This window comes from Marmota flaviventris, chromosome 18 (assembly GCF_047511675.1).
Source record: "Marmota flaviventris isolate mMarFla1 chromosome 18, mMarFla1.hap1, whole genome shotgun sequence".
NCBI classification, from domain to species: domain Eukaryota; kingdom Metazoa; phylum Chordata; class Mammalia; order Rodentia; family Sciuridae; genus Marmota; species Marmota flaviventris.
The window spans coordinates 61605539-61633013 of record NC_092515.1 but is presented as its reverse complement, the minus strand read 5'-3'; the positions used below and the strand labels follow the sequence as shown (position 1 = coordinate 61633013).

Genomic DNA, 27475 nt, shown 5'->3' with positions numbered 1-27475 from the left:
GAGACCCCTTTTGCTTATAGACATGAGCCAGTCTTAACAGCCTCCAAGGGCAAGGCAAAGCCAAGACCCAGAGAAGGGGATCCCAGGGAGACCTGCCAGGTTCTGTTGAGGTCTCAAGAGCTCTGCCGGAGTGGCAAAGGCCAGGAACCCCGAGGAGGCACTCAGCACTGTGTGCCCGGTGGAGAGGGGATCCCCAAGACACTGACCACATTGCCACCCTTCCTGGGACTTTCAGCCAAAATTAGCCCCAGCTGGATTATCCAAAGGCCTTACACCACAATCTGGACTGGAAGTGCCTGTGAAAGTGGTTCCTCACTGGAGGGACTGGAACCCTTCAAAGCATACTCATAGACAGTTCTCCAAGGATAATGAGTACAATTACTGAACCACAAAACGACAAAATAAAAGACAAGGTTGAAAATATCCACAGGGAATGCGGAACTATAAAAGGATCCACCAGATTCAAGAAAGAAATAAATACAACTTTGTCCCATTTTATCATCAGCTGTCATTAACCAGGGTTGAAATTATGTGGACAGTTAGACTAACTTGCTGGGGCTAAGACAAGAACCCAAGAACCCAGCAGACTGACCAAAAGGCAGCAAGAAGATGAGACATGGAGCCTGAAGGAGAGAGGCTGAGACCCAAGAGGAAGTGAGAGGGGGGCACTGCGGGGTCGCTGGGCAACACACAAGGAGGAGACAGGGAGTGGAGGGGACACTGCGCGGTCGCTGGGCGACACACAAGGAGGAGACAGGGAGTGGAGGGGACACTGTGCGGTTGCTGGGCGACACACAGGAGGAGACAGGGAGCAATGGTTCTCTGAAGGGAAAATGATTGAGAAGTTCCCAGACATGATACAGCCAAGATTCACAAGAGCAGCCAATGCCAAGTGGGATAAAGCAAAACAAACCAGTATCCAGATATACTTTAGTGAAACTCAGAATAATAAAGACATAATCATGAAAGCATCAGAGAAAAAAATTACTTCCAGGAAGATCTCTGGAAAATCTGCAAATACACACTTCTAGGTAGCCCCTGGATCTAAGAAGAAAGGGAGATCAGAGAGTATTTTCTACTGAATGAAAATCAAAGCCTAGCACATCAAATTTGGGAAAGACCTGCAGCAACATTCAAAGGGAAACGGAGAAACACAGAGATCTCCCAACAATGAACTTAACTTCAAGGCTAAGAAACTAGAAAAGGCATCAGATTAAACCCACAGCAAGCTGAAGAAAGGAAATAATAAAGATCAGAAAGGAAAACACAAGAAGTATAGCGGGAAATCTGCGAAGTTCTTCAAGAAGACTGATGAAGTTGATAGACCTCCAACTTGACCTCGACAGATCAACGGGGTGTAGGGAGAGAAGGGAATCAATGGTATCAGAGAGAGAGCAAAAGATACCAATATCAGGAATGAGAGAGGGAACATTACTATAGATTTACAGACAGAAAAATGATAATAAAGGATGACTATGGGCAACATTTTGCCAATGAATTCAATGACCCAAGTGAAATGGACAATTTAGCAACTACTAAAGCTCCCTCAAGAAGAAACAATCTGTGCAGCCCCATATCTGTTAAAGAAAATGGATCTGCAGTTAGAAAACTTCCCCCAAAGGAAACTCCAGGCCAAGTTGGTTTCACTGGTGAATTCTCCTAAGCACCCAAGCAGAAGTAGTATTGATTCTATACCAACTATGGGATGGATATCATTGATTCTATACCAACTAGAGATGGATGGTATTGATCCTATACCAACTACATGTTCTGTATCTGCTATAGCAAAACTATTTAACAAAATCCAACATCTATTTCTCGTAAGAACTCTTGAAAAATAAGGAATAACAGAGAACTTTCTCATCCAGGTCACGGTCGTTATCATGCCACTCAACAGCTGACAGGCGGGATGTCTACAGGGGGGTGGCTGGGCTTCTTGCTCCTGGCCTCACTAAGCTGGCACTGAGGCACTGCCTGCCCTGTGCTCACGATGACTCAGGTCCTCCTCCGAGCTCGTGTGGTGGTGGTGGAAGAACTGCCTTTCGAAGTTGTAGGACTGAGGTTGCCACCCCTGGCTAGCTGTCAGCCCCGGATCTGCCGCGTTCCTCGCAACAAAAACACTCAGGGTCACTCCAGGGGAGCTGGGCTGCACGAAATAACCACACAAGAGACAGAGATACCTTTTCCTTTGGGGTCCTGTGACAGCTCCTCTGACCTTAAGGGTCCGCAGAAAGAGAGAGGAGCACATGCTGAACCCTTTATTGGGAAAAAGACATTCAAATGAGGCTGGGGTAAAATTACAAGGGAACAGGCGAGTGAGGCTCAACCCCTCTGGTGCCCTACTCCTAGAGCCACTCCCAGGGTCACACCTTATTATCCAAGCGAGGGAAAAGCCTGAGTCACAAGTCATGGCCCTGGTGCCAGACTACAGTGATCTAGCAGATCCCCGTGGTGCATCAGGGGCATGAATTTGGAGTGGCTTCCCACAGAGGTCACCTGCTTTACTTGCCACATGGCCCCTCCATTTTCAGAGGCAGGGGCAGAGAATCCACATGGGATTCCTCTCCTGACAGGAGCCTCACCATGAAGGCTGGGCCCCCTTTAAGTCCCTCCTGTCAGACGCTCCACAGGCAATCTCCCTTTCTCACAGTCAACTGTGCCACGCCAGCCCCTTCCTATGTGAGAAATGTCCATAATCTACAGTCCTGGGACACTATGGGACAGCAATTGTTGGGGGCATCTTTGAATCTTGCCTACCACAAAGATAGAATGCTTTCCTCCTAAGACTGGGGACAAAGCGAGAACGTCCCTCCTACGTCTACTCAACACAACGTGGAGGTTCTAGCCCTGCAGGAAGAAAAGAAAAGAAAAAGAAAGTAGCCAGATTGAGAGGAAAACGTCAGGTTGTCTTTAATCACAGACTGCATGTTCACCAACGGGAGCAGGCCGTGGAGTCCACCCAGAGCTGCTTGAGCAATCAGTGACTGAGGTTGCTGGACTCGTGGTCGATATGAACGACCCCTGTGCTTCAACGCATTGGCAACATTTTATGAACGGAAATTGAAATGAAGTGATTAAGACCATTCACAATAGCACCAAAGCTCAAACACCTAGTGATAGATCTAACAATTATGTGCAAGACCCATATGGAAAGAAAGAACCTCATAGAAGTTTCAAAAAGGCCCGAATAAACATATTATGAGTGTGAAGTGAAGGACTGAATGTTAAGAAATCAGTTCTTCCTAAATTGACCTATAGATTTAATGCAATCCCACCTGAAATTCCAAGAGGTTGTTTTTGTAGAAATTGATAAGCCTACATAAAGAAACACAAGGGAATCTATATGACTACAAACAACTCTGAAAGAAGAATAAAGGAGAACCAACATAAACTGATTTTAAGACTTATCAGAAAGCTACTGTAAAAAAAGACAGCGTGGCATTGGCGTGACGGTGAGCGACAGATGGATGGAACTGCACAGAAAACAACAAACTAACCTGGGGTTTTTTAATCCTAGGGATTGAACCCAAGACCGCGTGCACGTCAGGCAGATAGTCTACCTCTGAGAGATATCCCCAATCCTTTATATTTTTTATTTTGAGACAGAGCCTTGCTAAGTTTCTGAGGCTGGTCTTGAACTTGTGATCCTCCTGCCGCAGACCCCCAAGTCACTGGGATCACAACTGTGGGCTGCTGCAACTGGCTCAGTTGATTTCTGATAAAGGTGAAAAGGCAATTACTGGGGAAATACAATCTCTTCAACAAATGGTGGAAGAAAAGCTACATGCCAAAATATTTCTTTTTCATCCATACATTGTTCCCCAAACAAGAATTAATTCAAAAGGAATCACAGATTTATTTATAAAATAAATAACTATAAAACTTTTAGAAAATTTAAGGGAAAATATTAGGATCCTATGACAGGTTAAATGTTTTTAAAGATGATACCAAAAGCCTAAGTTGATAAATTGTACTTTATCAAAATTAAGAACTTCTGTTCTCTGAAAGACGTACTTTTTTAAATTTTTGTACTGGGGATTGAACTCAGGGACATTCAGCCACTAAGCCTCATCCCCAGCCCTATTTTGTATTTTATTTAGAGACAGGCTCTCCCTGAGTTGCTTATTGCCTCGCATTTGCTGAGGCTGGCTTTGAACTTGCAATACTCCTGCCGTAGCCTCGCCAGCTGCTGGGATTACAGGCATGCGCCATCCCACCCAGCTTGAAATACACTCTTTTTTTTTTTTTAAATATTTTTTACTTGTAGTTGGACACAATACCTTATTCTATTCATTTATTTTATTTGTGGTGCTGAGGCTAGAACCCAGGGTCTCATATGTGCAACGCGAACGCTTTACCACTGAGCCACAACCCCAGCCCTTGAAATATACTCTTAATAAAAGAGTGTATAAATACACTCTTAAATTACATATCTGATGAAGCAATTGATCTAAAATGTTTAAATAGCTCTCAAGCTCATCAAAAAGGAAATAACCCCCCCCCCCCAAAAAAAAAATGGGCAAAATAAGATAGGTACGGTGGTGTATTTCTGTAATCCTAGCTACTTGGGAGGCATTTGTCCTTCATTTAGTCTGTCATTAAGAATTTCTTTTGTTTTCTGAACTTCTACTAGGTGCTCCGTGGCCAATACAATGACACATGTCGGCATAAAAGAAACACAATTATTTTCTCATAATATCACAAGTTCTGGGAAATTTAGCAAGACCCTCCCTCAAAATAAAAAATAAAAAGGGCTGGGATGTTACTCAATAGTAGAGAGCCTTGGATTCAGTCCCCAATATCACAAAAATAGATGTACAGATAGATAGATAGATAGATAGATACCTATAGTTGGAAATTTTAGCATCTCCCACTCTGGAACTGATTCAAACAAGAAGAAAAGATTCAGTAAAAATATATAAGGCTATACATAATTTGAACAACCAGTATTAATCAACTGGGCCTAACCTCCACTTACAGAATGCCATTCATCACAGAGTTAAGGAATGAAACTCAGCCATCAGCACATGGAACATGCTCTAGGATCATGGGATGGCTCTGAACTGTGCCTCAGTACATCTACAAGGACTGAAATCATGAAGTGTACCCTCCTCAATTACAAAAGAAGTTAATTGGAAATAAGTACCAATTGGGGCTAGGGTTGTAGCTTACTGGTTGAGTGCTAGTCTTGCATGTGTGAGGCACTGTGTTCGATCCTCAGCACCACAAAAATAAATAAATAAAACATATTGTGTCCACCTACAACTAAAAAATAAAAAAGTACCAAAACACGAAAAGATACCCAGATATTTAGATATTAAAAACACCCCATAAAGGTGAGAATTTGCTTTCAGCCACTATGGAGCAATGAGACTGAATTTACCTTTTTCCCTTAAAATACTGAAAAACTGGGTGTAATATATGAAACAATGGCTTTGATTTTATGTTTCTCTTCCCCGCCCCCCTTTTTATGGTATGGGGGATTGAACCCACTTAACCACTGAGCCACACCCCCAGGGGCACTTAACCACTGAGCCACACCCCCAGCCCTCTTTTTGTATTTTATTTAGAGACAGGGTCTGGCTAAGTTGCTAAGGCTGGCTTTGAACTTGCCACCCTCCTGCCTCAGCCTCCCAAGCCACTGGGATTACAGGTGTGTGCCACTGTGCCTGGCTCCTTCCCTCCTTTCTTATTCCTTGTTTTATTTTACAAAGCATTTGGGGAGCATCTTCATATGTTTGTTTCACTAGAACAGAATCTCCCTGAAGGGGGCAGCTGGGTCTTGTGTTTGGTGTGTCATGTGGCCTAGTACATGTCCCACGTGTTGCAGTATTCAACTAATGTTGTTAAATGATTGTCAGTCAGGTCAGAATCATGACCTCACTCAACAGCATGTAGACTCTAAGGTTTGTATATTGCTTTTGATGTTTTGTTATTTCACTCGATTCTCTCAAGATTTCTTTGTGGTAGGGGCTGGTTTATTATTCTCATTTTCCATGTGGAAAATGTGTGAAGAACCATCTCATATATCCCACACCTGGGTGACTCTTCCAGGCTTGCTGATTATTGTGAAGGTAAAAAGTTGGCATTTGTCCTTCATTTAGTCTGTCATTAAGAATTTCTTTTGTTTTCTGAACTTCTACTTGGAAGCAGCAGAGGGCGCCTGACCACATAAAAGATAGTCTAAAAACATATTACACTGGAGAATCCATTGTCAAAAATGTGAATATCACTAAATTAGGGGCCTGTATTTAATCCTTTTATTATTTCAGGATTCTGATCTCACTTTAGATGTTTCATTCTATTCCTTTCTCAGTAATGAGAATTTCAATCTCACGTAAATCATCATGACGTGTAATCCAAGAGTCTTCCAATTTAGCTTCAAGATTCTTTCAATTAATAAAAGTACTAAACCCTGCATCATCCAGACCCTTCTAAATCTTCAATACAGACTACACTCTTCCTTTTGCAGCTATTAAGAGGGGACCACTGTAACGCATTGCCAACAGACGTGCTGTAACCGAAGGGCTAATTTGCTTCAAGTGCATTGCCTTGAGGTGACCCAGTATTCTCAGAAAGCATGGAAGGATTAGGTGTGTTCTCCAAGTCACAGCATACTAGAGGGCATGCATGTACTATTATTCCCCCAGGCAATGGTGAGGACTCAAGTCTTCGGTAGTTCATCTTAGGGATTATATTGCGGCTGAGGTCAGGTTTTGTGAGTTCTCCGCAGCGCCCCACATCACTCGTGGAGTCGTGGAAGCCTTAGTCCAGCTTCCCCTTTCTTCTTATTGTTTTCCCAAATCTCATATTCTTCTGGAAGGACTGGGTTTCACCGCCCTTCCTTGGCTATTCAGTGTTAAGTGGCCGACTGGATCCAGGGCTGAGTCCTTTGGCAGCTCACCCACAGAGGAAGAAACCAGGTAATTCCCTGACTCGCGCTTTCCCTTTGCCAACTGTCTTGCGTGTCCTTGTCCTTAAGTCGCCCCCATTTCCTTGATCACAGCCCAAAGACGACACCCAGGTGGAACTCTGCTCTTCCCACCGCCATTCCCGACCTCCTCGGGGTCACACCCTAGAAGGTTCCCAGCGCGGGGGGCTGATCAGCTTCTCGGCCTCAGGGCGACAGCGCCAGCCCCGCGCGGCCAGCGGGACGGCCCGGTCCCCGAGGAGCGCGGCAGCCCAAGGCCCGGCCCGCGGGGCGAGGAGGGCCGCCCGCTCCGGAGGCGCCAGGCCGCGGGGCCCGAGGAACCCTCGCGCAGGGTCTCGGACCTGGGCGGACGACGGCGCCCCGCCCCGAGCTCGCGCTGCAGCCCCGCGCCGGAAGCGGCCGACCCACCGGAAGTGACGCCATCCGCGCGCGCGGAGCCCCGCTTCCGGCCGGCCGCGCTCCTTCCCTGGTGTGCAGGTTTCCGTGGCCGCAGCGCCATGGGCAAGAAGGGCAAGAAGGAGAAGAAGGGGCGCGGCGCGGAGAAGACGGCCGCCAAGATGGAGAAGAAGGCGTCCAAGCGCTCGCGGAAGGAGGAGGTGAGCGGCCCGAGCCTGGGGAGCGGAGGGCCTGGGCCTCTCCTCCTGAGGGGCAGGAGGTCCTGCACCAGCGCCCAGGAGCGAGCTTGTGGGGCCAAGTAACCGGAGCAGCCTCCGGAAATGTCCGGCATCCCGCCGAGTGGACGGCCACCCCCTGCCCTGTTTCCCTGTCCTCCCTCCCCTCACCCGGGGACCTCAGTGCGGTCCGTGGGGTAGACTTGGTGCTTTCTGTTGACCTGTGCTCAAGGCCTCCCTCACTGAGGTGGTTGTCACGGCCGCGGTGTGGCGCGCGTTTGTGGCGTGGCAGACTGGGCTCTCTGGGCTTTCACCCTCACAGCTGCCTGACTTAGGTAGCACCGGCTCTTCCCCTGGACAGTTGGGAAGCCGGAGACAACAGGTCACACGCCCTTGAAGTGGTGGAGAGCTGGGATTTGACCAGATACTCCCAATCCAGTCCAGAGCTCTTGGCCACTCCTTCGCACCTTTCTCCTTAAGATGCTCATCTCTCCATTTGCTCATTTGTCACATAATGGGTTGGTCTTTAACTTTCAACTGGCTTTAATATCTAATCACCTAAGGTTCCTGACCAATTAGGTGCACAGGCTGTGCAGGTCTGGGTTGGGTCTCTCCACTGCTACTAGCTGGACTGCCTCAGAGGAGCAGGACTTTCCTGCCTAGAATCAGTTCATCTGTGTGACCTCTGAAAGCAGTGCTTGGTACTCAGAACTTCATCTTTATACATTTTGCATCTCCCAGTTGTGCTGGGACTTAGATGATGATACCAGTATCTTCCACAAAGAGAGCGCTTGCCCTCGGACCTTGCACGCAGTCTTGATTCATTCTCAAAACAAACCCTTGGGGTCACTGGTCAGATGATCAGGCCAACCCCACAGAGGATGATCTCCCTGTCTTCAAGTTAGTTGTGCCATATAACACCTCGTTATGGGAGTGATGTCCCATCATTTCACAGTTCTGTAGATCGTCAAGAAGGCAGGGAAGTCTTGGAGGAAGCTGGGAATTCTGCCGCGGAGCCCACATGCCTGACCACCTGGCTGATAGCTTGTCTCTGTCCTGGCCTCTGACACTTCTCCAACTTCCTCTCCAGGCTAACTCCTTCAGCCCTACCACCTTTATTTTGATGTCTCAATTGCACCAAGTTCTTCCTGATTATGTTTTTTTTTTTTCCTTCCTCACCTCTACCTGAGTCACATTCCTCATGATTGGCTCTTTTTCGTCTTACAGCTTATCATCATCACCTGGAGAGACTCTCACTGACTAGACTATCTGTACCACCCAGCCCCTGCTCCTTCCTGATAATCAGGAGCCTCAGCGGAGGCTAAGAGGTGTTGCCAGAGTAGTAGGAACAAGTGCTGCTGGTGAGGGTTCAGCATGCAGGCATGTGGTGGGGCTGCTGGAGAACTGGGGAGTGGTGGGAGATGCCCCACCCTATCCTTATGATTGGTGACACTGCCCCTCCCAGCTGTACACATTTTCCTATGTCTGGGAAATCCGGACAAAGCCTGACTCCTAACAAGAGGCACAGTGGGACTCCTTTGTCCTTATGTGATTGGGTTACTAACATGCGTGGCCTTGGTCTGTGGGGCACAGTGCCAGCTGCACACCAGGGCTACTCCCTATCCCACCCACTGCCCTCTTTGCAGCCCATTCCTTCCTCATCTTCCAGTAATCCCTTCTTCTTCCAGGTCTTCTATAAACTTCCATTTGTTCAGTAAAATGTCTTGAGTATAGAATGCAGTATATTTTGTCAGGGACGTGGTGGTCCTTGGATGGCTGCAGATAACAGCCACATAGGAGCAGAACCATGGGTGCTTCCATGGCCTGCTGGTGAGCATAGATTGGTGGAGCCACCTTTGGATTCTAATTTGTCTGTATCCAGGAAAGTGAATGCTTAGCTCTCAGTCATATCTGAGAACTTCTTGTAGAAAAACTTCCTTCTCCCCAGGAAGACGGGCTTGAGAATGGGCATGGTAGTAGTACTTGTCAAAGAAAGGGTGGGGAGGATGTTATCTGAGTTGTTCTTTGCCGCAAGGGTGGGCAAATAAACTGTGACTGAATCATAATGATAGTTTTAGTGTCTCAAATGGAGACAGGGACCACCAGAGAGAGGGCAAAGGTGCAGCAGGCCTTCGATCCTGGCCTGACAGCAGGCCCAGGAGGCTTGGTGTGAGCCACCCTCCGCCAGTATCAGCTTTGCATCGTTGATGTCAGGGTGCCCTGTGTGTATTCTCATGTCTTTAGCACAGGGCAAAAACACCTGAGTTGAGTGCGATTCCCACCCCTGCAAATCACCAGTGAAACCTCTCTTGTTCAGAGAGCCAACCTGACGTCATCTTGTTGGCGCTCAGTCTCCTCTCCTAAATGGTAGCCCCAATATTGCCTGCAGCCCCCAGTCGCCTGTGTGCTTTCCCACCTGACTCAGATTGACTTCTGGTCATCACATCAACAGATCCCAGTTCCAGCCAGGTGTGGTGGTGCATACCTGTAATCCCAGCTACTCAGGAGGCTAAGGCATGAGGATCCTGAGTTTGAGGCCAGCCTGGGCAACTTAGTAAGACTGTCTTAGGAACAAATAGAAAAGCTAGGGATGTTGCTCAATGGCAGAGCTACCCTGAGTACCACGTACCTTAAAAAAAAAAAAAAAGATTCCAAAAGATCCCAGTGTCTGCCTCTGGGCATCATTTTGGTGTCTGGTAGGACACTGTGAGAGGAACATGGAACTCCCTAATGCAATATTACTGTGACAGTGTGGCCGCCCAGGTCTTTTTTCCAGAGTAGTTGCTTTGACAGGCGATCTGCCCTCAGTTTTCCCTAGTCACTTTGTTTCTTCCTGCAGGCAGGGCTTCCCCTCCCCTCCTGATCTTGCAGGCATAGCTCCCCATCTGTTTTCTTCACTTCCCCACTCTCCCGCTTTCTCTCTTTTTCTCTTTGTGTCTTTCTCATTCTATTTTTCAGTCCCTGCTCACATCAGGGCACAGGTGTGCAGAGGCCTCTGTGGTACTGGGAGTCAGCATCCCTGACACAGGAGGCTCTTATCAGGGCTAAACACCCTGGCAGCTGCTAACTAGAACACAGGTCTGGTCCCCCAAAGTAGTTGGCAGGCCCACGTGAAAAGGGGGGTTTGAGTCCCCCGGCATGTAAGAAGCAGGGGAATTTGAGAGCCCTAGACTCCTCAACTTTTCTTTCTCTAGGGAGAGGAATCCTATTTATTTTTCTAAACTGGGTGGCACCACAAGGACTAGGACCTCTTGGTCATAAACAAACTCTCAACGACCTGCTCTCACAGGTCCTTTCCCATCAAGGCTGAATTCAGGGTCGTCTGCCCTTTCTGCCCCTCTGATGCCTTCCCTCCATTGCCATCTCCTTAGTGGCACCAGTCCCCTCCTGTCCCTCCACTCCACCCTGAGAAACCAGCCCTGACCTTTCCTGGGAAACTTTATTCTTGGACAAAATTAGGACCAGCTAATGGGGTTTATACTCTGAGAGAAGTACCTAATTGAGAAGGAAGTCTCAGTGGCGTGTCTGTCCTTTTCCTAACAGATTTGGATTATGTGAGGAAAGATTCTGGGATGAGTTCATAAAGTTAATTCATCTCGGCTTACCTGGCGAGATGTGATGGTAGACCTGGCTCATTGTTGCCCTGCAGGTGGGAAGCTAGAATTAGATGCTAAGGAATAGGCGTGGCTTATGGGTATGTATCATCCCCCAGGTGGCAGCGTATGTAAGGCAGGCAGCGATGCCATCCTAGGTGAGGATACCAGTGGTGTTACAGCTTTGCTGTCCATAGGGAGTAGACAGAGCACTCTGTCACCTGCTTTGCAGAGGGCAGGAAGCGATGCACGGTTAAACCTGTGAATTGTGACAGAGTCCAGTTGCATTCTTTTTTTTTTTTTTTTCTTTTTAGTTGTAGATGGACACAATACTTTATTTATTTGTGTGGTGCTGAGGATTGAACCCAGTGCCTCACACATGTGAGGCAAGCACTCTGCCACTGAGCCACAACCCCCAGCCTAGCTGCATTCTTAAACGGGCTGACAGAAGGTTTCAGAAAATACACTGTCCCTCTGACTCAGCAGAGAGAGAGAGACCCTGATAGTCATGGCTTTAATCTCTCAGTCAGCCCCAGATATTAGGAGAAAATTGCAAAAATTAGAACAGGGACATCAAACTCCTGTAGCTACTCTGGTTAATGAGGCCTTGAAGGTATTTAATAATAGAGACAGGGCAGAAGCAAACTGGGGTAAGTTATTGGCTGAAAAAGAAACAAAACCCCCAGCTTTTAGCTGCCCTATTACAGTTCCCTCCAGGCGACCTTAAGAAACAGCCCTCTCAGAAGTTTGGAAGTCATTGATAGCCCCTGGGGCCCACTCAGTGTGCTTACTGACACCAGAAAGGCCATAGGCAGTGGGAGTTCCCTAGTCGTCCAGATCGGGCACACCTGGGTGGCACCCCAGCTCAAGGCCTCTGTGGGCACTGCTGGAAGATGAATCTGGGGGAGTGATGGGCCTGAGCGCTGCTGCAGCTCCACATCGATCAGGCTCACTGTGGCGGGTAGGAAAAGTAAGTCACTGTCCACCTAGAGCTGTCTCTTCTGTCCTGCCTCAGCTTGCTGGTCGTCTTCAAGCCTGGATGTTCCATGGTAGGAATAGATGGTGGACCTCAGTGAAGACCCTTCACTTTTCTTCTTACTTGCAAAATGGCTCTCCAGCTGCCTCCCATTCCTATCTTTATGTTCCGGAATGTCCTGTCCTTTTGTTAGGAAAGAACCTACTAAAAAGATTAGGAGCAAGCATCTCATTAACTAGAAGCCAGATTCAGGTAGAAGAGCCCCGGTGCCAGGCATTCCTCTGGGGTGGACTCTAGTGACGGCTCACTCAGTAGAGAGACCTGTACATGAAGCATGGGAAAGAGACAGACGGAGCTTCCCACTGGGCTCCAGGTGCCAGAGGGTGTCTGACCAGGTAAAGACAGCTGGTTACACCCCTGCCTTGGCCTTCCCAACTTAGAAGTCCTTTCATATGTGACATATGTGAAAGGCTGGGTTTAGCTTTAAGGGCTCTAACCCCCAAATTGGGCCTGAAGCCTATTCTCCAAGCAGATCGAGTGATATTATCAGTACTGCAGTCAACCAGACCTAGAAGATGGCCTCTTGACAATGCTGAGGTTGAGTGGTTTGTAGATGGGAGTAGTTTTTAAAAGGGCATCAAAATGACCACCCTGGAAGTATTTGGGCTCTCTGCCAAAAATTCCCTACACTCCCTGTGTGTACTTCCCTGTGTGCTCTTCTAGTTACCACCCTCCCTGTCTCCACCATAGCCAGGCTCCCAAATAGTAGTGCACAGCGTCTTCCTGCCTTACCATCATTAGTCAGCCAGCTCTTAATCAAACTCTTAATTGGTCACACTTTGACCTGCCTGCATCTCTCTAATAATTAGTCCTGGCAAAAAAAAAGTCTACCTCATCTTAAACCCAGAAGGGTGGCTTTGGTCCTCCTGTTACTTGATTCCTCTTAACTGGTGTGATCAGCTACCCACTTCTTGAAACTTTGGATTTCCTTGGTTTCTGTGACATCTATCTGTTTCCTTTGTTTTACCTTATTCAGTAAACTTCCCTGCCTGGTATTGTGCTAGGCGTCTGGGATGCAAAGATGTTATAGCCATAGATCATTCAGGACTAAGAGGTTTGGGCAGATTTCTGAAATTTTCCTACCCTTTTCAGGTTGTTTTGCTGCCTTTTTGTTTCTCAGCACTGTGTGGAAATGCTTTAAAGACACTGCTCAGAAAGGTGGAGGTTCAGTAAGCCTAGCCTTGGAGACAACAGGGACTGCGCAGAAAGGAGCTCCCAGGGAGAACAGAGCTGAGAGACTGAGTGGACAGTTGACAGATGGAGGTGGCAGGAAAGACAGACCCCTTGCATCAGAGCACCCTCAGGGCCATAACTTGGAAAAATCTCTGTGCATTCCTTGACCTCAAGAACTGTCTCTAGTGTGCGCTCTGGGCAGGGCATACCTCTGAGCTACACTCCTGGCCTGAGACTGTTTCTGCTTTCAAAGATTGTGTTTTCCCTGAACAGATAAAGCCTGCAGGTTAAGAAGGTTGAGTGAGATTGGCTTGGATTTTAAGGGATTTGTGTGACCTTCTTGGGTGCTGGAGATTGAAGACGTTCCGTAAAGTGTGCTGGGCAGGGTGGACATCGGCAGTGCTCACTTTCCTGGGCTGTCCCTTAGAAAGAATCTGAGCTGACATGATCCAGAGAACAAGGCACACTTCGTTAACTAGGTCATTGATCGTTGTCCTGTGTCAGCTTCCTGTGTCCTCCTTGTGCTTATTAGTAGACTTTTTAAAAGTTGCTGTTTATCTGACCTGTGCTGAGGAAAGGGGTTTGGGTAACTGTTGAGGCCCATGGAGCTGTGTGCAGAGGCCAGTGTTGGGTTGGTAAGAGGGAGGTTGCTCTGAAAGTGTCTTAAGTGCTAGAAGGACATCTGAACTTCCAGCTCTGCAGAATGTGGGAACAAGGTGTGCGAGCGGGAGGAATGAAAGAGGCAGATCCCAGGTCTCAGTGCGAACAAGGTGAGGGAGTGCGTTTGAGAGGAGACTGCAGGCCGCTTTCCAGATGACTGGCCTTGCACCAGCTGTGGGGATGGGGTGTACTTGGTGCCTGCAGGGAGTGAGGGCTGGGCAGGGCGGAAGACTGGCCTCCAGAGCTGCCCAGCTGTGCCAGTGCATCAGCACCTCAGCTTTAGGTCTGCGGCCACAGCTGTCAGTAGGGGTCTCTGAGCCTCTGTGCAGGCCCTGTCCCAACCTGTCTCCAACGCTTCTCTGTTGGAGCTCATATTTTATCATGGGGGTAGGTGGGGGTGTGAACAGGACAGACAAGAGCAAGACAAAGACCAGGTACTGTTGTCATACAGGGGGCAGGCGGGGGCACCCTGGGCCTGGGTGCTGAAGTTAAGGTGGGCAAGTGCTCCACCACTGGGCTGTGTCCCCAGCCCTGTGTTTTCTGAATGTGTTCAGCCCTGTGCATTTCAAACCCAGGGAGAGCAGGTTGTGATTCACAGATGTGACTGGACCAGTCTGATCCAAGTGACCCTGGAGGAAAGCTGGCCAGGCTTTTGGCTCCATGGCAGGTTCTAGAAAGAGTCTCATGTTTGCTGCTTGTGTGCCCTAGGAAGACCTGGAAGCCCTGATAGCCCATTTCCAGACACTGGATGCCAGGAAGACCCAGGTCACCGAGACACCGTGTTCCCCGCCCTCTCCACGGTAAGCAGGCAGGCTTCCCTGCCTTCTAGTTCTGTTTCCCTCTCTCCCCTAAGTTGGAAAGTGACTTGACATGGATACATGTTCTCAGGAATGACTGAGCACTCTGAACATTTCCCATGAGCACTTGCTGTGGGTCACTTGCCTCTGCAAAGCTGGGGACAGGCTGTGAGCTCTGCTGTCCTGTAGGGGCCTGGGGGTATGGCTCAACACGGCTGCTCCTCTTAGAGTGGGTTTAAAGGCACTATAGTTGGTGGCACCCATGGGTGAGTATCACCCCCCCAAGCTATTGTTTGGCTCTGAAGGTTTTTAAAAGTGTTTTAAAACATCACAGGTGTTTGTTCTGATGCCTTTAAGTTCTCACATGAAGCTTATTAGATATACATTGCCATTTTAAGTGAGCGTATAAATGGTGAAGGAAATCTCGGGTCTCTTGCAGGATTTCAAACACCCATGGATAGAGCTGGTGTGGGCTGAAATGAGCAGGCATTGGTTTCCCTCTGGCTGCTTCCTCCTAGTTTCTGAGTGCTGATTATTTTCTGCTTCTGTCTGGGACCCTCTGCTTCTCTGTTGGTTACTCACAGAGCAGAGGCAGGACATTGAGTGCATCAAGCTCTTTAGTTCCTAACCTAGGGAGGCCCAGCATCCTCATGAGAAGAGTAGGGAAATGTGTAACTGCCGAACATGTAACCTAGGCTTGTTTTGTTCACTTGAGAAATGTCTGCTTCAGTCCTCAGAATGAGATGCAGCTTGCAGGTCCCGCCTGGTGGCGTGTCAGCCTGGGCCAGCCTTCAGGAAGGTGGCTCTGCTGTGCGGTCTTTGCCTCAGCAAAGTCAGGACTGGCTCTGTGCCTGCATCCCTGGGCCCTTGGGCCGATGGCAGGGTGCAGTGAGCCCCTGAGCAGAGTGCTGGTGGTGGAGCAGCCCCAGGCACACATCCTGTTGTTGTTTAGTTCATTCTGCTGGGGACTGGGTTTTATTTTTCCTTTAGTTGGTATGTTTTCTTTGGTAGATGGACATTTTCATTTGAGTGGTTGAAGCAGATTGGATATTTTTAAGGCTTCTTTGTGGGTACTGGCGCTCCTGAGGAAAGCTACTTGGAACATGGGTTGTTATTATTATTAGTTTTGATGACGTTTTAGAACTTTTTCTAAAGAAAAAGCTTGTCCCAAAAGTCAGATTAAATGCCAAGTATATAAAGTGCTGGCTGTCCCTGTGCCAGCTGGGCATGCCTGCCAGGCAGAGGGAGCTGGTGTTGGAACATATGGTGAGATGAAGACCTTGTTTGGTAGCCTTCATAACTTCTGACCTCCCTCCTCTCAGCTGTCTGTCATTAGGAACCCTTGACAGTTACAGGTTCCTAAGAAGCATGGCCCTGAGTGTGGCCCAGGTGTGGCCTAGGGCCAAGGACGCTGCACTCACTGGGTGTCTGTGCCTCTTGCTGCCTGCGCCTAGGTGGTGCCTGGGTACAGTGGGGCCTTGTTGCTACTTTCTGCTTTGGGCCTCATACAGATTCTTGTGTTAGGCACTTTGCCACAGAAAACTAAGAGATGTTAAGAGAAAACTAAACAAAACAAAACTGGGGGTGGGTGGGAAGCATTGTTCTTTTCTAAAAATGTGTCATTGTGGTTGTGTGTGTGACACAGTTTGCCGTTTTTAACCTTTTCTTCAGTTCTGTGGCGTAACTCGCATTCACAGTGCTGTGCAGCCATCTGCATGGCCGAGTATCACATCCTGCCCTGTATGAGACCGCTCCCTGTCCTGCTGCCCTGCTCGCGTTGTCTCCTGGGCTGTGGAGGCTGTTCAGATGCTGGCACCACACCATGTTGGCATTGGGGCTTGGCCTTACCTACCTTGTGCTGGTGGATGCTTGTGAGCAGTGCTGTGGTGGACATGGCTGCAGGTGTCCCCTGGAGTTTCCATCTGGGGGCTGCCGATTCATGACGTAGCTCTGGATTTAGCTTCTGAGGGATGCCAGACTGTTCCCCTGCAGCTGCACTGTTTTAATGCTGGTCTCTTTACTGGGAAATTTCCCAGACTGTGAAATCTTTCTGTGCATAATAAATCCCCAAGAGAAAAATAGAGGTTTCAGATTTCCCCAGTTGCTTGACTTTGAAATGGTTTTCCCTTTGAGAAGCAGTTTCTGGAATGAGTAGTGTGGACCCACCTGGGGACTCCACTGTCAAGGATACTGAGAGCAGGGCATTCTGCCACAGCCACGGCCTCTTGTCCTGCTTTCTACTGAAGTAGTCAGAATGTGTGTGCAGCTTCCCCAGTGGCTATTATTTTGTCCTGTGTATTCAGGAAATAGAGAGTTATTGACATTTTCTTGGCAGAAGGCCCCTGGGACATACTGGGCTTTAGGAGCAGCTTCGATTATGATTTAAGGAGCTAGACCCCCAAACAGGGCAGGTCTGGCAGAGGCAGCGTGGTTAGTGGTCTGAGCTTCTGCCTGCCTGCTCATGTTTTCAGCCAGTTCTGAGTGAGGTGGCCCAGACGAGGGCTCTTCAGGTGCATGAACCCGGTATCTGGCTGGTGGCCTCAGGATGGCCCCAGGGCCTGCTGTCTCTGAAGCATGCTCATGGAAAGGAGCCTGGCCTAGCATGGCGTTGCGTGGTCTGTGTGTGCTCATCTCTGCCTCATGTCTCTTGCAGGTTAAATGCCTCCCTGTCCGCTCACCCTGAGAAAGATGAGTTAATCCTTTTTGGAGGTGAATATTTCAATGGCCAAAAAGTAAAGTATACCTTTTTTCTTTTCCTCTCAACTTTTCTTGGGTGTCATTTGAAGCATAGTTAACTGAAAGCAGTGATATGAGCGTCACCTTCACGATCCTCTCTTACATCCTACTTCCTGGGTGTCAGGCCTGGTGCATCCTTGACAGTCACCAGGGCCAATTGGGGACTGAGTGACTGCAGGCAGAGTTCTGCAGGGTGTTTGTCCCCAGCACTGCCTGCAGAGGTGGGCCTGCTTGTTCTCTGGTGGTTGCCGGGACTACTCTTCCTTGTGGTGGCTTTTCACATTCCTACCCTTCAACCTTGGTTTCCGGTGCTGGGAATGGATCCCACGGGGCTGCGCACGCCAGGCAAGCTCTCTTCCACTGAGCTGTATTTCCAGCCTTCAAGGTGGTTCCGAATAAAAAATAATGCTAATAAGTTGTGGGGCTTTTATTTTTGAGTAGTCTAGAAAGCCCTGTGCATGAAGCAGAAAGCTGTGTTCACTTACCTCTGGCCTGTGAGGAGTTCTGTCAGTTCTTAGCCTTCTCTGCCTTTTCGTGCGTTCAAAAACTAGATTTGAGCTGGATGCAGTGGCACATGCCTGTAATCCCAGTGACTGGGGAGCTGAGGCAGGAGGATTGTAAGTTCAAGGCCAGCGTCAGCAACTTAGACCCTGTCTCAAAATAAAAAATAAAAAGGATTGGGAATGAAGCTTAGTGGTAGAGCCCTGGATTCAATCCCCAGTGTGCCAAATCAGTCAATCTGTCCCCAAAATTTAGGCTTGGGTTTGGAGAGTGAGGGTCTGGCTGAGCAGCCAAGGCGACTGGTGCCTCAGAGCAGTAAACTGTGAGCATTTGGCTTCTGTCTGCAGGACCTCTGACTTTGTGGGAAAGAGCACCTACACAGCCCTTCTGTTTTCTACTTTCAGAGCAGTGTTCAACAGTGACATGAGATGTCGGCACTCTGTTATGAAATGGGCTGTGCTTTAGATGGTTTGCTCAGCTGCGGGCAGATGTCAGTATTCTGGGCACGCTTACGGCAGGCTAGCTCAGCTGTGATATGTGGTCGGTTGGGTGTGTCAAATGCCTTTTCACTCAGAGTGGCAAGCAAATTAACCTACAGCAAGTTGTGGGGCGGCTGTCTTGTTGTCCCTGCAGATCTCAGGACCAGTGCCCTACCTGCCTGTGTTGGTTTATAGTCCGTTGTTGGAGGGGACAAGCTTTCTGGGGATTTGTCATAGTGTCCTCCCCACATGCTGTCACTTTCTTGGAGCATGTCATTCATGATACTGAGGTTCCTCTTCCTTCCCACAGACTCTTCTGTATAACGAGCTCTATGTCTACAACATCAAGAAGGACACTTGGACCAAAGTTGACATCCCTGGTCCACCTCCAAGGCGCTGTGCTCACCAGGTAACCAGTACTGACCATCCTCCTTCCTCCCTCTTCCCAGGCTGGAGCCAAAGGTAGACACTTGCAGAGTCTGTGGAGGGCAGGTAACCTCGTGCTGATCTTCTTGGGCTCCGCTGTTTTCTAACCTGAACTCTTTACTAAGGTTCTTTGTGCTTGTAGTTCTTTACATGTGAGAAGGGGAGGTGGGGTGAAGATCATGTGAAATACCCACGTGTGAACAACTCAGTCTGGCCTGGCACATGATAGGCTAGGAAAAGGCTTGCTTCTCTTGTAAGTAAGAGAACCCCATAGGCCCAAGATCTGAACTAGGTGTTGCATAGGAGGAGATGGGATACCCAGGAAAAGGGCACTGGAGGAAGGAAAATAATTATTTTAGAATGAAGTGAGTCATGACAAAGAAGTAGTGTGGAGTTATCATGTAGTTAGCCTGTTTCTGCTCTTTGCCTCTCTAGGAAGGAGTTCCTGGGCTCCATGGGTATGTGGGTCTGTCCATGGTCCTCGCTGCAGCTTTGCCCTGAGAGCAGTGGGGCTCGCTCGCTGCCCAGGAGGAAGGCAGGGAGTGGGTGTGAGGCACAGCTCTTCTGCCTGGACTGTGTCGGCAGATAACTGGCTGCACTGGAGAACTAGGAGTGAGAGTTGGTCTCCTGAGTCACTTGATGGTTGGTTCCCCCAAAGAAAACTGACCAAAACACACTGAAATGAAATTTATTTTCCATAAAGAAAGAATTAAAAAATTCCAGATGGTTAAGATGGGCCTGGCATACGAACGAACATGGTAATTTATGGGGAAGAGTCACCATGTACACACTTTTATGAAATAAGTACAATTTCACTGTGTCCATTGAGCCACAGAAACTGTTGGCCTCCTGCTAAGCGACAGCTCCTGCCACTCATCGGTGCAGGCCTTGTAGGAGTCCACTGTGTCCTTGCTAAAGAGAGTTACCGAATGGCTTTTATCTGCCAGGCCCTACTGTGGGTGCTGGGTTGTGGCCACAATCCTTAGCTGTGTTCCTGTTTCTTGCCTCATCTGGTCCTGAGGGTGTGGGGATGGATGGACTTGGCTGTCCCTCAGCAGAATCCCAGGCTGGTGGTAGAACCCATTCACAGCATGCTATTTTATGTTGGAGTCTATTGGTTGCTGCTTCTGGCCTTTGGGAAGAGGGTTGTGAACTTCAGGTTTTCCACTTATTCCAGTTAAAACCACAAGGAGGTCCAAATGCCTGGGACACAGACTCATGGGATGAGGAGGAAGTGGGTGCTGAAGGGAAGGCCTTGCTCTGTGTCCTGAGTTGTTGAGGCCTGTACCAGGCGCTTGGTTCCGAGGCTGTGTTTGGCCTCCACAGGACCTGGAGAGTGGTGTGGTTAGTCAGCTTGAGCAGAGCTTCAGGAGTGTTAGACACCTATGTGCTACATACACGTCTGGAAGGTGGTGTTTAAAAAGCTGTTTGTTTGCTTCTGACCAAGTACATCAATGGTCACACAGATGATAGCTGGGGAGTAGACTCTTATCAGTAAGCTGGACAATGCCGAGAACAGACAGTGGTGAGGGAGCCAACTGTGGTCAGTTCCAGCCCAGGACACTGGGTCTCTCCAGAAGGGCCAGGTTTGTCCTGAGGGCTGCGCGATAGTTCCAACCAGACCATCAAGTTGTGTCCTCTAAAAGGAAAACACTGATCCTCATTTGGGAGGGATATCAGAGGAAGCAGTTTTAGTGTGCTTTTACAGTAAATCCTCAGACTTCCTTCTTGACCCTGAACCTCTTATGTTTTAAGATAAATTTCTCCCTCTGGGTATCTCTTAGCAAATGATTGTTTTTTCTCCTACCTCAGCATGATTCAGAGTACTGTGTGCTGGTGGTTAGGTCAGTTTTAACTGGCAGTGAGCTTATTAAGAGTTCTTTGAGAAATTGGGTCCTTCTGCCAGACAATGGTCCATTCTGTTTGTTTAATAATTTCAAAATGGAAAGAACATTGAACTTGTCCTCAGTTGAAATCTTGAGGCTGCTTTGTTGTGCTGGGGCTCCCAGGGCCTCACACATACTAGGCATGCGTTCTACCATGCAGCCACGTCTCCAGCCTTGAAACCTTTGGGTTTGAATTATAAGCTCCTATTGTTAGTGCCCTAGTTAGCCATTTCATTCTTCTGTTTTTTTTCTTACCCAAAAAGTTTTCCCCCATGTTTTTCCTGTTTATTGACTGACAGGTCTATATAATGGTCTTTACCCTGAGAGAGTTGGTTCAAGATATTTGAACGGGCCAGATTATTTGAAATAACTAGAATTTCAGTGTGTGTCTTGCTGAACTAGAATTAACCGTGTGTTTTGAAAGCAGCATAGCTTCTTTGGTGTCTTTGACACGCACACAGACTGATTTCTGTGGGAAATCTGGGCAGGTGCTTGGCTCAGGCGTCCTTGGTGCTTTTAGAAGACTCCCCATGGGTGCATGTTTCTTTTGTGAGAGGGGGGAGCTCTGTATTCCTCAATTCTTTTGGGGTGACAAGTAGAGATTTTGTTTTATCATGCATTTCCTTAATAAGTAAAAAAGTAGTTTGGTAGAAGTTCAGATTTAGTTTGTCATGGTTTACTTTTACTGTGCTCGTGGTAAGGGTCTTTCTGCAGGACTCCTCATGCTGGTGTGAGTGGAGACTGGTCCCTGGGCTTTGCTCTTTAGTGGCCACTTGACAGCAAGCTTGGCTTCTTCAGCTCAACCGTTCTGCTTGTGTGGGTGGCCGTAGATGACCACAGTCCTTTCTGTACTAGAACCTTTAGGAGATGGTGCTGAAGTTGTGAAGTTTTGGGGACATAATGACTCTATTGCCTTTTATCTTGCAACTCTGAAAACATTCTTTTTTTATTAGTTGTTGATGGACTTTATTTTATTTATTTATATGTGGTGCTGAGAATAGAACTCAGTGCCTCACATATGTGAAGCAAGCGCTCTACCACTGAGCCACAACCTTAGCCCTGAAAGCATTCTTGAAAGAAAGTAGAAAGGTTCCAGGATACTTAAAAATCTCAGCATTACATCCAAACAGAAACAGTGTTTTCTTTAAGAATTTCTTCTTCTTTTTTTTTTAAATTCTGATTTGTTTTATATGACAAAGGATTGCATTATAATTCATATCACACATATAGAGAACAATTTTTCATATCTCTGGTTGTATATAAAGTATATTCACACCGTTCGTGTCTTCATACATGTACTTTGGATAATAATGTCCATCTCATTCCACTGTCTTTCCTATCCCCGTGCCCTCTCTCTTCCCCTCCCACCTGTTTGCCCTATCTAGAGTTTTATTTATTTTTATGTGGTGCTGAGGATCAAACCCAGGGCCTCAAACGTGCTAGACAATTGCTCTACCACTGAACACAACCCCAGCCCCTGATGTTTGTTGTTTTAATCAATCATAGTAATAACCATTATTTATCAGGTGGCTAGTATGTGCCCAATACCGTTAAAACACTTCATGAACTAGATTTCTTTTTATAGTCATGTTTGTTGAGATATAATTTATATTTGGTACAATTTGTCCTATTTAGTTTTATAGTTATATGAATTTTGAAAACACAAATATTAAAAAATGACAACATATATAATGGATATATAGTACTACAGTCAAGATACAGAATGTTACCTTGTTCTCCTTTCTTTCTTTTTTTTTAAAATAAATAAATTAATTTTAATATATTTTCATTTAACCCAAGGATTATCAATATAATTTGCAAAGAAAATAATTGTTAGATATGTCATGTTCATTTTGTTTGTCCTAATAATTCTTTGGAATGTAATGTCTATTTAACACATAGCACACCTCAATTCAGGTGAGACACATTTCAAATACTCATGGCCTCATGTAACCAATGGCTGCCATATTCCCTCTTTTCTCCATCTTTCACTTTTGGTGAGACATATGCTATAGGCTGCATGATAAGTCCCCTGTTATGTGGTGTCTTGTTGAGTTCCTTCAGAAAGGGACACCAAAGAGATGAACTTAGAATATTCAAAAGTAGAATGAGGTGATTTATTCCTCCCATAAGACTATTGGACTGTTAAGTTGGTTTCTTCATGCTTCATAGGTCACCTCTACAAGGTTTTCATAATGGCGCTCTCTTCTTTCACCTCCTACCTCTCCAAGGCTACAGAAGGAAAGGTGCTTCACAAAATTTGTTGGTTTCCCTCAACCTTGCCCTTATCTTTATAAATACCTGATTAAACAGTTTTTACCCTGATTGATCTCTTTCATCCTTGACTCTTGAATAATGGTTTTTTAATTATAAGAAAGTAAGATATACCTCATCTCATATCACAGGCAATGTATATACACATACCAGATTAATTATATGTTAAAATATAACGTATAGGATGCTAAAACTTTAAAAAAAAAATTTGTGTAACTTTGCGAAGAGAAGTGGAAAATTAAAAAATACAAAATAAACAAAAACCTGAAAAATCAGATGACATTGTAGTTAAAATTTTTATGTGTAAAAATTTATCAAAAAGGGTTGAGAGACACGAATTGTATTACCGGTCACTTTTGTTTGTTATTTAGCTTGACTTGGTTTCTGCTTTGGTTGGCTTTTCCTTTACTGTAGTTCTTCCCTTTGCAGATTTTCATTGTTTTCTTCATTTCCTCCTCGTGGACTATTTTGCCAAAAATGTTCTGTACTGCAGGCTTTCTTGCTGTAAATTCTTTTAGCTTTTGTTTATCATGGAAGGTTTTTATTTCATCATCAAATTTGAAGCTTAATTTTGCTGGATGTAAGATTCTTGGTTGGCATTCATTATCTTTTAGAGCTTGGTGTATGTTGTTCCAGGATCTCCTGGATTTCAGGGTCTGGGTTGAAAATTCTGCTGAGATCCGAACTGGTCTTCCCTTATAAATAATCTGATTTTTCTCTCTTGTGGCCTTTAAAATTCTATCCTTAATCTGTATACTGGGCATTTTCATGTGTCTTGGTGTAGATCTGTTGTAATTTTGTACACTTGGTGTCCTATAGGCCTCTTGTATTTGATTTTCTAGTTCATTCCTCATGCTTGGGAAATTTTCTGATATATTTCATTGAAGAGATTGTACATTCCTTTGGTTTGAATCTCTGAGCCTTCCTCTATCCCAATGAATCTTAAATTTGGTCTTTTGATGGTATCCCATAATTCTTGGATGTTCTGTTTGTTGTTTCTTACCATCTTCACTGTGAGGTCAACTTTATTTTCAAGATTGTATATTTTATCCTCATTGTCTGAGGTCCTGTCTTCCAAGTGGTCTAGTCTGTTGGTAATGCTATCTATTGAGTTTTTAATTGGCTTATTGTTTCTTTCATTTCAAGGATTTCTGTTTGTTTTTTTTCCCCCCAAGTAATCTTTCTTTCTTCAAGTAATCTCTTGCAGCCTGTGTTTGCTCTCTTATCTCTTTGTTTTTGCATGTATCTGCTCCCTTTGGTCATTCTTTAACTCCCAGGTCATTTTAGTTATGTATGTTCTGAACTCCTTCTCTGACATTTCACCTACTGCTCTATCTATGGAGTCTATTGTTGTGGTATCTTAGTTTGTTTGGGACACTTTCCTCCCTTGTTTTTTCATGATGTCTATGTGTCTTCCTCTCTTGCAGTGTAGATCCGAGGTATCACAGCTTCTGCCCTATTGTCTTATAGTGTCCCCATAGGTTACCAATACCTCACTTTTAAGGGAGAGATCAATATCACAGCACTCAGTGTGCCCAGCGTGCAGCCATATGTCAGTTAGCTTCTATTTTTACATTTATAGTTTTGTCACTATAATCAGAAAGGATAAGTTTGGTTATCTTCTACCTTATAGTCAATAGGTTTGTGTCATGGTTTACAGTTTCTGATGGTGGAAGGGGGGCCTAGAGGGTTGGCTGTGATGTTTATGAGGTAGGATGTGGAATATGGAAGTGTTAGATTATATGACTAGTGAGAGGGTGATCATAGGAAGGTGGCTGTTAGTAGGAGAAACAAGAGAGAGGCCACCCCACGGCAAGACTCCCTGTCACCTCACAACAGGATAACTGTTAGCACCCCTAGTAGAGAAACCTCTGGTGCAGCCAGGCCCACAGGGACCTTGGTGACATCTTACCAGGTGTCCTGATTGTTGTCCCTTTTTTTTTTAAAGGGAGAGAGAGAGAGAGAAAGAGAGAGAATTTTTAATATTTATTTATTTTTTAGTTTTCGGCAGACACAACATCTTTGTTTGTATGTGGTGCTGAGGATCGAACCCGGGCTGCACGCATGCCTGGCGAGCATGCTACTGCTTGAGCCACATCCCCAGCCCTGATTGTTGTCCCTTGACAGAAGCGGCACTATCCCAGTTACATGGCAGTGGCAGCCTCAAGCCTATATAGGCACTTGATATTGGGCCGTGGAGCCATGCTTTGGTGAATAAGGGACCCAGCACCGGTGGCTGGCTCTCCGGATCTCCAGGCTGCTGGTGGTTGTGGTGGGGGGCAGGCCTTTCCTCTGGATCTTCAGACTGCCATGTCGGATTTGTTGATTTCTATTTACAATTTTTCTTTTCAATAATTCCTATACTTTGTTGTTTCCTTCCTTTCACTTTGAGTCTGATTTACTTTTTCTTGGCTTCTAAGGTGGAGGCCTGACTTCTTTCAGATGGTTCCTAACAGCACTTAAAGCTGTGCATGTCCCTAGGACATTGCCTCACTGCTCCTTGTACACTGGACCTGCTGTGTTTTGTGTCACTCTGATTGAAGTAAGGCGCTTTAGATGTCTTCTCTGACCCATGGTTACAGAGGTTAGAAGTGTGTTGTTTAATTTATGAATATTTGGGGATTTTTCAAGAGGCCTGTTGTTATTCGTGTCTAATTCTGTTGTGGAGAGCACCTTGTATGATTCAGTCCTTTCATGTTTGAGACTTACGTTTTGGCCTAAATTGTCCTGTCTGGGTGCCTGTCCTGTGCGGGTTGCTGAAGCACTTGTGTTCTCTAGCTGTTGTATATAGCGCCTTGTTAGTGGGGTGGCTGGTGGTGGCTAGTTCTTCCCTGGTCTTGCTGACTCTGCCTGATGACCTTAGCTGTTCTCAGGTTCCTTTGTCTGCGGTTACACAGCTGCCTCCTTATCGCTGGGCTGCCTCCTTATCTCAGGCTCAGGATTGCCTGCTACAACTTTTCCCTTCCTCTGACTCTTGACCTTTTTGACCCCTGACTATTTAAAGTGCACTTCTTATAAACAGTGCTATGACTGTGTTGGTTCCACATCCGCTCCCAACTCCATGGTCTTTGCTTTTTAATTGGTGTGTATTCCCCTCATCTTCAGTGTAATTACTGATTCTGTCATCAGGTTCCTGCTGTTTCGTCCCAGCTGTTCTGTATTTCTATACTTTGTGTTTCTTCCTGCCTTCTTTTGCCTTTTAATATTTCATTTTAGTTTTCCTCTTGGCTTATCAGCAGTTCCCCATTTGTTTTAGTGATTGCTCTGTGGTTTGCAGTGTACTTGCTCATCTTATGGTGGTCTGTTTTCAGATACTGTGCCACGTCTCATAAACTGGAAGAACTATGGTGGAGGCCCACATGTTTCCTTCTGTTCTTTGTGCTATTATTGACAAATATATTCTGTGTATTTTATAAACCTTACAATGCAGTGTTACTCTTTTTGATTTAGACTTGTTTTTTAAAGAAATTTTAAAAGGAGAAAGAATCTTATGTTGACTTATTTACCTTTTCCAGCACCCTTCATTCCTTTGTGTAAATCCAGGTTTTCTGTTGGTAATGTCCCCAGTCTGAAGAACGTCTCTGGTCATTTCTTGAACAGGTCTGCTGCAAACAAGTTTTTTTCAGCTTTGCTAGAGAAAAATGTCTTCATTTTGAAGGTTGTTTTTGCTGGATATGGAATTCTGTTAACAGTTTTCTTTGAGCATTTGAGAGAGGTCCTGTTTTATGATATTTTTTTCTTTTGAGAGGCTCGTGGTTGTTAGTGTGTGTGTGTTTGTGTGTTTGTGTGTGTGTGTGTGTGTGCTGGGTGGGCCCAAACCTTGAGCCTGCTGTGCAGAACTCTACCTTTGACACCCCCACCCCAGGGCTCCAGCCTTAGGTCTCCTGTATGAGGCTGCCCATTTGGCCGTTCGTTCTTAACTCGCCTGTGTGTTTCATACCTGTCTTTCCTTCCAAGGATGCTTAGAAGATTTCTCTTTATTATTGCTTTTCCTTCAGTTCAGTTTTGCTCTATCTTTGATTTTCTTTGAGTTGCATATATGTTAGACTGTTTAATGTTATCCAGCCTGATAATCTTTCCCTCTCCCACTCTGGTTTTTTAAAAATTTCTGTTTAATTTGGTGTAGTTTCTGTTTGTTGTCTCCAGGATCAGTCTGTGCTCTGTGAACTGATGAAACATATTTCATTCTGTAGTCTGTATTGAAAAGCCCTAGCACTTGTGTGGTTCCTGATCGCAGCTTCTATTTCTCTTACATTGTTTTCTTTTAAATCTTTGAACATAGTGTGTGTTTTAAAGTCCTTGTCTGCCAGTTCTCCCATCTTTGCCACTTTGACCAGCTGTGCTGACTAGCCACTTCTAGGGCAGTTCCGTG

At 46.3% G+C, this 27475-nt stretch overlaps 1 protein-coding gene across 5 annotated transcripts in view; it reads left to right on the top strand.

Annotated features, from left to right (window-relative positions):
• Window positions 1-7370: 7370 nt before the first annotated feature.
• Klhdc4 (kelch domain containing 4) overlaps window positions 7371-27475 on the top strand; it is a 41011-nt gene continuing 20906 nt past the window's right edge. For 2 of the 5 annotated variants that reach the window (XM_027933243.3, XM_027933246.3), the window contains exons 1-3: window positions 7371-7527; window positions 14713-14804; window positions 18828-18926. In XM_027933243.3, coding sequence (XP_027789044.2) covers window positions 7429-7527; window positions 14713-14804; window positions 18828-18926 — 290 coding nt within the window. In that variant the 5' untranslated portion in view covers window positions 7371-7428. Of the gene's footprint in view, window positions 7528-14712; window positions 14805-17453; window positions 17534-18827; window positions 18927-27475 lie in introns of those variants that run through there. The other 3 variants (XM_027933241.3, XM_027933245.2, XM_027933244.2) reach the window with 3 other exon arrangements.